The sequence below is a fragment of the Pyrgilauda ruficollis genome, unplaced genomic scaffold (assembly GCF_017590135.1).
Source record: "Pyrgilauda ruficollis isolate IOZ18807 unplaced genomic scaffold, ASM1759013v1 scaffold40, whole genome shotgun sequence".
NCBI classification, from domain to species: Eukaryota; Metazoa; Chordata; class Aves; order Passeriformes; family Passeridae; genus Pyrgilauda; species Pyrgilauda ruficollis.
In genome coordinates, this window is record NW_024525490.1 from 4002667 (window position 1) to 4011789 (window position 9123).

The 9123-nt window shown below is 43.8% G+C and overlaps 1 protein-coding gene across 1 annotated transcript; it reads right to left on the reverse strand.

The window, feature by feature from the left end:
• Positions 1-1202: 1202 nt before the first annotated feature.
• GCM1 (glial cells missing transcription factor 1) lies at positions 1203-8645 on the reverse strand. Its single transcript, XM_041477388.1, has 5 exons — positions 8449-8645; positions 6655-6907; positions 5610-5722; positions 4497-4625; positions 1203-2024 (listed from the first exon to the last, which is right to left on the reverse strand). The coding sequence occupies exons 1-5, from the start codon at positions 8548-8550 to the stop codon at positions 1428-1430; spliced, it is 1194 nt and encodes a 397-aa protein (XP_041333322.1). The 5' UTR covers positions 8551-8645; the 3' UTR covers positions 1203-1427.
• Between the last annotated feature and the right edge of the window lie 478 nt (positions 8646-9123).

Sequence of the window (9123 nt, forward strand, 5' to 3'; positions counted from 1 at the left end):
AACATGCCCAGTTTGGAATTAGTGTGGGAGTAACTCAATGACTAAAAAAAGTTTGGTGAGTTGACCTTCATGTACAATTGTACACTGTTATTTTGTGATCTACATTTAGATTTTTTTCCACTTAAATCACTGTGCATCCTGTTTCACAAATTCCAATAAACATTTTGAAACACGCTATAAATACAATTCATTCTTGTCTTGTAAATGTCTCTGAACTACACCCGTCACCAGGAGAGTGGTGTCCCTAGCAACTAATATAAAAACTAGGGGGGACAAAAAGCACTAAGACTGAACCTATTTCATGAACACGTGATACATCCCATTCTGAGGTACTATGAAGTTTTTTTGACACTTGTTTTGTAATACTGTCCTCCCAGACAATGTGGCTCCATATGTTGTAGAAGACATCCCTCAGCTCTTTCTTGCAGAGGTGGCAGCAGGCAGCAATGTGTCAGTGCTTGCCTCTGCAGGGGAGGTGATCCCTGAAACCCAGAGAGCAGCAGAGGCCGGTCATGCAGCAAAGCCAAGCAGATGTCAGTTATGGGAAAACATAAAGGAATCTTTGCCAAAAGTGTCTGAGCCACTAAGTTCAGGCAAGAAAATTCCTATTTGGCACCCTAGTGTTTTAAACAAATGTAGAGAACTGATGGGTCCTGCTGAAATACAGCTTATGGTAGTGGTCAGCAAAGGGGATGATGTATGGAACAGATACTGAAGGGTTCTTTACAGTCTGCAATGAAAGAAATTAAAAGTTCCTGGAAAAAGCAGCAAGGCACCTTGAATATATACATACACAAAACTGGGTCCAGCCCTGCAGACAAGGACTTAGGGCAGTTGGTGTATTGGACATGACCTGGCAGTGTGCACATGCAGCTCAGAAGCCCAAATGTATCCTGGGCTGCATCAAAAGGAATGTGGCCACAGGTGGAGGAGGAGGATTCTCCCCATCTACTCCATTCTCACGAGATCCCATGTGAAGGCCTGCATCCAGCTCTATACAACACAAACGCAAGGCTGGTGCAGTGCAGGGACTTAGGTCTGAAGAGGGACTGACCGAAGAGTGCGGAAGGTTGCACATGATAGTTGTGGTCCTTGAGATCATCCACCCGCACCTTCCACAGTCCCACAGGCTTGAACACGCTGTGTATCTAGGAGGGCTGAAATGCTACCAAACCAGAATGGCGGCGAGGCAGTCTGTAAGAGGAGCTGATAGCTTTTATTAGATCCATGAAACAGTGGTGGGAAATAAAACTGTTAAATAAAAAGGAACAAAGACAAGCCTTCAGGTACGAAAGCCCCTTCTGGGGCCTGCAAGAGGAGCTAAAGTGAGACCTGTTGTGGTAGCACTCTTAAGGTCTGTGTTGCCACAGGGGTGGAGAACTGGACCCATTGCCACAGGAGGGGCGAGCAGGGACATTTGAACCCAGTCACCGTAATGGGTACAGGTTAAAAAACATGTCGTTGTTGCAGTAGTTGAGACAGACTTGGTGGCCTCCCCCACCCCTGTCTCCTCCGCTTCCCCTTGGAGGCAGCGAGAGCTGTGGGTGAGGCTGTGCCGCACTCGCCATGGGGCAGGGCTCTCCCTGAGGCACGGGGTGGGGCGGCAGACAGAGGCAGACGCTGCTGTAGGCCAGAGGGGATTTCACCCCACAGGATCCATCTCCCAAAGAGCCCACATCAGACCTGAAGGGGTCATGGCCACCATCTGCCACGTGCTGGGTGCTGAGGTGGGCGCACTGCTGGGGAGAGGGGGCTGTGCTGGGCACAGCAGGGACACTGCGCAGCCTCTCAGCTCTGGGGGTCCCCCTGAGGGACAGCCTTCGGCTCCAGGTTGGTGGCTCCCTGGAGGCCTCATCCTCCCCAGCTGTCCTTGGGTATGGAAGATGCCCAGAGCAGCTGCTCAGCGTTGGCTCCTGGGAGCTTTTGCTTAAATGTCCCCTGAAATTAGCAGGTGGCATGTGAGCATCCGGGTTGGAAAGAAGCAAAGGCAAAGGCTCCTGTGTTGGCATTGCACCTGCCAGAGACTTGGGAAAGCAAGGCATGGGTTAGTGAAACAAGGTGTGGCATAGAACCTCTCCTCTGTGAGCTGCTTACAAAGGCACTCAACTAACACAATGGCTGGGTTTGATGATCTTAGATGTCTCTTCCAACCTTGACCATTCTGTGGTTCCGTGAATACAGGTAACAAAGCAGATGGCAGAGCAGAGCCTCCGCCACTATAGCGGGGGTGCCCATGGGCTGTAGGGGCAAACTGAACAAGGCTCCCAGCTCTTGGCTCTGCGTTTGTTTCACCAGTTTTTGCCCAAAGCCTGTTTTGCGCTGGAAGAGTTGTTTAGACCTTGCATTCACAGCCCTTTGGGTCCACTGCCAGCATATACTGAAGAAGGACTTAAAAATGAAATTATGCTAATACATTTCACACCACAGATTTTTTTTTTCTATGGAGATTGGAAAAGCTGAGTATGATTTTTTTAATACTGACTGTTTTCACTACAAAAATATTCTCCTTCAGCTTTTTTAGAGTCTATTTCTAACTAATAAATTTTCCTATCTTTACATTTTTTTACCCCACAAAGAGAAATTTCATTCAGGTAGGGATCAGCACACAAGAATTATTCTTCTGGATCTTCTGGATATTTCACAACTTCTTTAATTGCTCCAATTATTGGATTATAATTATAGAAACTTTAACTCCTTTCAGAACACTCATTTCAAATGAGTGCTTGCAGGTCTTTCTTCTTTATAATTCTGCTTTTTCATTCATTTAATTATAGTGGTTTTGCAGACTGCTGGAGCAACAAAGCACCTTTCAGTTGTTCTCCACTCATGAGAAAAAATTCCAACAATTTGGTGTAGGACCCAGCCCACCCTCAGCTACAGACCTGCCACCGATGCCATAGAGAGACCATCCTATAAATCACTTGCTCAATTTTGGTCTCACCTTTTTCTGAAGTTCTCCTCCCCGATTTCTTGTGAACACATTAAAACTGACTCTTTTCAGAATACATTTTCCAGGTTGAACACATTAAAACAAAATCTTTTTGGAATATATTTTTGCAGATTGATAGACACAGGTTCTGTGTGACAAATCAGACTCCTGAGTTAGCTGTATTACAGCTAGTTTGGCAAAACAGGAATATGATGGGTTATGCCCAAGGAAAACCTGCTGGAGAGCTGTGAACTGGAAAACCAATGAGGATAAATGGCCTTAGTCTGACTGTACAGAATCAGAACAGCCAAAGAGCAGGCTCTACTATTAGACATTTGTGACATCTTTAGTCTGTTTCTAATCCCACACAATTGAAAGTGAAAGTCTCAGGAAGATGCTTTAGGAAGGGAAAGATGAAGACATGTCTACAGGAAGCTTGACCTAAGCAAGTAGGCTGACCAGTAGGCTCAGTTATAAAAGAAAGAAAGTCGTGCGGCTCAGTCATATTTCCTAGGTGGAAACTATTTCAGTGTTCATGGAAACAGAAGTAAACCAGTGATAGGAAAAGCATTGTTGCTGTATTTGTTGGACAATTAGATCAGCTGGTTTTTCTCATACTTTTGTTCCCAGGCATTTGTGTCAAGAGGTTCTGGTTTTTAGTGTCCTCCTGAGTATTTCCAGTAGAAATAGCTGCAGCTTCTAAATTCACGTTCTATTCAAATGGGTTTAACTTCCTGTGTGCACATTTTATCTGCTTCTTGGGTTCCCAGATCCCCTTGCTTCTCCATGTCATCCACTTAAGAAATCCGTCCCCACCCAGAGCAATTATCCCTTCTGTCTGTGGCTGAAAGCATGGATTACTACCTCTAACACCAGGTTGGGGGAATGCACCACCCCTAATATATCAAGAGACACTGCATGTGAGTACTGGTGATGACAATTGAGTTTAACACAGCCTTTGCAATGAAAGTCACTGGGATTCCCTCCATCAGTTATGCAGCAGTCCCAAGGATCTCTGGAGATGCTTTCACAAGTGTTTCCACACCCATCACAGCTGGTGTTTTACCATCAATGCTTCAGAAAGTTCTTCAAAGCACTCTTCTGCCTTCAAACCAGGCAAATGAGGTACAGGTTATGCACCTTCACCCTTTCTTGCCGAAACTCAAGGGGAACAACCAGAGGTGGAGCGTGCCTTCACCTTTCTTGGTAGTGCCAAGAAATAGGACAAGAGGCAATGGGCAGAAAGTTATGCACAGAAAGTTCCACGTGAATGGTGATGAAACTTATCCTGCCCTGCAGCCCTGCTTTGTTTACCAGTGTAGATGCAATCTCCTGCTACCACCAGGTGCAAATTTGCTCTGGAGAGGAGGTGCTGGCAGTGGATGACAGCGCTAAGGAGAGCAGGATGCTCAGGACATCCCTGGTCCTTCTTGGCCTGATCATGGGCATGCAGAATGTGGAGATGTACACCCTGCTCCCACCCCGACCCAAAGTCCAGACAGCCTCCACTATGCCTTGAACCACAGATTGCTTGACCAAAATTTTGTTGACCAACAGCAAGACTTACCTCAATCTCCTGGACTCTTTTTAGTCTTAGAGAAGATGAAGAAAAAGCTGTCTTTGCTTTTTGGATTGATCTTCTTGCTTCTGCTTCTAGTTTTGTTTCTGGACGTGGGTGGTCGTGAGCTCCTTTGGACTTTAGAAAGTAATTATGGTATATTAAAGGTAGAAGCAACCTTGTTAATAATCTTAAGGGAACAGAATTTATACCACAGGCCAAAATCACATATTATGGCCTAATTTAATGTTTTGTATTTAATAGGATTTAGTTACTGTGAGGTGAAATAATAAACATATCCCAGATGAAGTGGGATGGAGTAGAAACCCTCTGAAATCATAAAATCAGTGCACCACATTTATTTGTAGAAAACAGTCCCCCCAAAGAGCCCCAACTGAAGCCAAAAGGTCTTCTGCAGTTTGGCTACAGTGTCCCTGCAGTCACTTTAATTCTTCTTACAGTTTAGACATATTTATCTGAATATTAATTTCCATTAGCTTCCACAGATAATTAATTTTATTTAGCCTGCACATAAGTGAAAGAGTGGAAAACAGGAAAATGGTTATGTTACTAAACGAGGACTACAGCTTCCAGAAATAGTGCCCATTATTTAAACACTTTCATACACTGTGTTCCAGATATAAGTTACATATAATGCATAGATGGCATTTTCCATAGACAGTCCCTAGGGTACAACCATTTCCTGTTCCAAGATTCCCTCACGATTATGTGTAGTGCCTTGGAGAAAGAGAAGAGATAATATGGTATTTCTGACTTCTGAGGATTTGTTGGTTCCTATGTACCTGAGGCAAAACACTTCAAAATCAACAAGTTTTCACAGAAGCCTAAATAAAAAATACACTGTGCTGTAAAATCATTGTAGCATAGCCTAATTTAGGCTGGAAGGGCCCTCTAGCTCAACCTCCTGCTCAGGCAGGACTAACTTCAGAGTTAGATCAGGTTGCTTAGGACCTTATGAAATTTTTTTCTCCTTACTCATTTGACCTTGTCATATTCAATAACCTCTATTTGATGGGAGAAAAAAAGAAAAAAAGCCAAATAAAACTTTAAATACCAGTCTTTAAAATTAACTTACATAATGTTAAGTAATTTTATACCAACCTGGAAAAATATGAATTGGCCTTCATGCCTCCAGAAGTTGGTAACTGGGTAACCACCGTGGCCTCGGCAGGACAGGAGCCGCAGTGGTCCACTGCAGTTTGGACAGCATTTCCCTGGAGCAAAAATAGGGGGAAACATTTTCTATACTTATGATACCATGGTTCATTGGTGGCAGATTGCCACTTCTGGTTTGGTTTGGCTCAGAAATTACACTGAGAGAAACTATGTGAAAAACTTCCAAACATAAGCAAAAATCAATATAAACAAACTGATTATTGACTTTATTCTGTCTGTTATTAAATATAACCTTCAAAAATTATTTCTATTAAAATGTTATTACAATTTTATCACAATTTTGTCATTTATTATCATGGTCAGTTTTAGTTTTTCTCTTGTCAAAGTTTGGAATGTCATAAATGTTTCTAGAGAACACTGTTCTGGCTTCAGTGAGTACCTGAGTTATATCTTTCTTTAGCTAAAATGTACATCAGATCTAGAAATCAGTATGTGCTAGCTCTGCTGAGCAATCACAATTGTTTGGAATGGTCTTGTTAAAAATATGTGTGCAGCTCATGTTCTCTGTTTGCATTGTCTGGCTCCAGTGACGTGACAGTGGGGCCTATTTTCCAGTCATCACGGTTTATGAGCAACTTCTTTGCTGCAAGACTTGCCTCCTGAGTTATTCTTGGGCCAGTGCAATAATGAAGTCGACACGCAGGTGGGCGGGAACAGCAGGGCAGTGCAGGAACTGCATGCACTGCACAGCTTTCTCAGCACCCTCACTAATGGGCCTGAGAAGGCTGGGAACCAATCCCTAACCAGCAGAAATAGAGATTTTAAAAAGTTTAGGGAAAAAAAAAAAAGAAAATAAACAAGCAGCTGACTATGCCCCAACAATAAGAAGTGTAAAATGCAATGTTGCAAATCAAGAATTGCATTGGAATATAAGGAATGGCAGAATGAAGGCTGGGTAATACAAAGGGTATCCTATACTTGGATTTCTGCTCTGCTCTGTTCACTTATGAACTGCCATGTTTGTACTCACGCTGTTGTTTTTGCCTGGCTTTATCACATATGGCTGGTCTTAGGTAGATCTTCCTCCCATCCAAGGTAGAGCAGTTGTTACCACAAACCACCACCCCAAGGCAGGACTTTTTTAAGATGCGAGAGTTGTGGTTGTTGGTGTTTCTCATTGCCCAGCTGCTGTGGTGCCTCTGAGCATTTTTATCCTCTGAGCTATAGATATGTTTTACGTAGGAATCTGGCCATTCTTGAAACCAGTCTGTCTGCCTCACATGCTGTGGAAAAAGCAAAGCAAGCCATATTTTATGCTGGGAAAGAGAAAAGCTTGTCCAGGAGCTGAGCAGAGCTGGACCTCTGCTGGGTTTCCTCTAGCCTTGGTGACTCTAGCACCCCGGCAGGTGATGCTGGTTGTCAGGAGGGAGCAGTGGAGATAAGGCAGGAAAAACACAGATCTCTGTGGCTCCCTGCAGGCCCCAGAGCATCAGGAAGGCCTGGCCAGGAGCTTGTTCTCATTCACCCAACCAACCAATCAAAAATAATAAAAAATACTAAAAACCCCCCCAAAAAAACCCAAAACCCCCAAACAAACAAACAAACAAAAATAAAACAAAACAAAAACAAAGAAAAACCAACAAAAAAACCCCATAAACAAACAACAAGCCTCAAGGACAACAGAGTAAGGAGCAATAAAAATAAAACTGGAAAAAAACCCCAAAGACCCAAGTACACATCACATCAGTGTACACCAGTTGGTACAGTCAATACAGTAAAATGCAGTAAGCTGTAAAACATCTACCATACCTGATGATGATTTTGAGGGAAAAGTTCTTAAAATAAGGGATAAAAAAGCTTAGTAGAAATTTTCTTTAAATTGCTAATCCCAGGACTGAGAGCCCTGACAGCAGTAAGAACAACAACCAAGAAGAGAAAAATTCCCATGCTCGCCTGGTAGCCACTGGCTAGTGTAGGGAAGGGTGTCCATGATGTCTCCAGACTGAAATGCAGGTGAAGGTGACCTTGGGCTGAAGGGCAGGGGACATTCTGGAATGCAGAGGCTTTGGGCAAACAGCACTGTTATAGTAGGGAGGAGGCTGGGATCCAGTAAGAAGGCAGGGCTGGGAGTTGAAAGGCAGAGCTGGATGCTGAAGGACTGCAGCAGGAGGAATCTGGCAGAAATATGCAGAGCTGAGGGACAGGGAGGTGACATTGGTGTGCAGGGTGTGTGGGCTTTCACTGGAGAGCAGGGTTGAAACTTTCAGTAAGAGAACTAGAAAAGGACAGAGGGAGGGCAAGATGACTATTGTGCCTCTCAGCAAACCTCTGCAAACATAAGGCAAGGTTTCCCTAGGTGCTCCTGAAAATACTTGCTTCCATGTGAGAAGACAGCTCTGGAGCTGGAGCCCAAACTGCAATGAGACTGAACACCCACAGTAGCAACGCAGTGGTGGGTGCTGTGCTCCCTTTCAAAAAACACCACCCAGGGCAAAAAGCAAGACCTGGACAGCTCTAATTAAGTACCCATAGCGGGAGGCACCTTTTTTTCCTCTGCTTTCTCTGCACCTAATCCACCAGTGAAAACAATGCCTTTGCAGCATTGCTATTTTTCATGCATCAACAACCCTTTCAATAATACATTTAAGGAGAAATACGTGGAAATGTCAATATTTTCTCAATATGTTTTGGCAAAATTCCCCCACACCTCGAGGTGACAACGAGAATAAAGGCAATGAGTCACAGATGACTGAGAAAGCATTTAAGATCAGTGGTGGAGATGACTGGTCAGAACTAAATAAATTTCTACGACACAGGCACATACCTGAGGAAGTTTGATGTCATTGATATCCCAACTCGTCATTTCTCCATGTTGGGAAGCAGAGTCCTCCTGCTCCATAACAGAATCATCTGCACCTTTCAGCATTTTTGAATTCCTTCCCAAAGTTAGCAAGAAAGTCGCTCCTGGTTGCTTTTGAAGTTGCCTGGCTGTCAGCAGTCTCAAGCAGTTTACAACCAGGAAGCTGTTTCCTGAAGCTAAATGATAGAGAGGCTGCTCATTAAAGATAAAAATCAGTGTTCTTCTGCCAGAAAAACTTGTTCCATTAAAAGTTTTGCAAGCCAGCAAGGCAGTGGAAAATATAGCTTAGAGATAGCCTGTGATGTTACAGAGACATCATCAGCAGCAAGCAAATCGTGCGTGTGGCATCTGATTTGTTTGCTCAATCTCCTTTCATACCACTTTTATAGCCATGTAACTCTGCTCACAGGCTCTTTGTACATCTGATCCAACTCTGGCTCTGGATTCCCAGAGCCAAACTGACTGAACAGCTCAGCAGCTGTTGAGGGGTCTTTGAGTTGCTCCTTACCTATTAGATATTTCTCACTCTGCATGGTGAGAGTGAGAAATATATAATAACAAAGGTGGCAAAAGAGGGCTCTGCTCCACCATTTCAAATATTGCTGGTATCCCTGAGAGCTTACCAGCTGCACCAGGGAA

Bases quoted from the DNA above. Each gene is read 5' to 3' on its own strand.
- GCM1 (XM_041477388.1), bottom strand. From the start codon at position 8,550: ATGCTGAAAGGTGCAGATGATTCTGTTATGGAGCAGGAGGACTCTGCT. The intron at 6,908-8,448 runs GTATGTGCCTGT...CTTTTTCCACAG, and splicing joins ATGACATCAAACTTCCTCAG to CATGTGAGGCAGACAGACTG. The intron at 4,626-5,609 runs GTTGGTATAAAA...TACTTTCTAAAG, and splicing joins GCCAATTCATATTTTTCCAG to TCCAAAGGAGCTCACGACCA.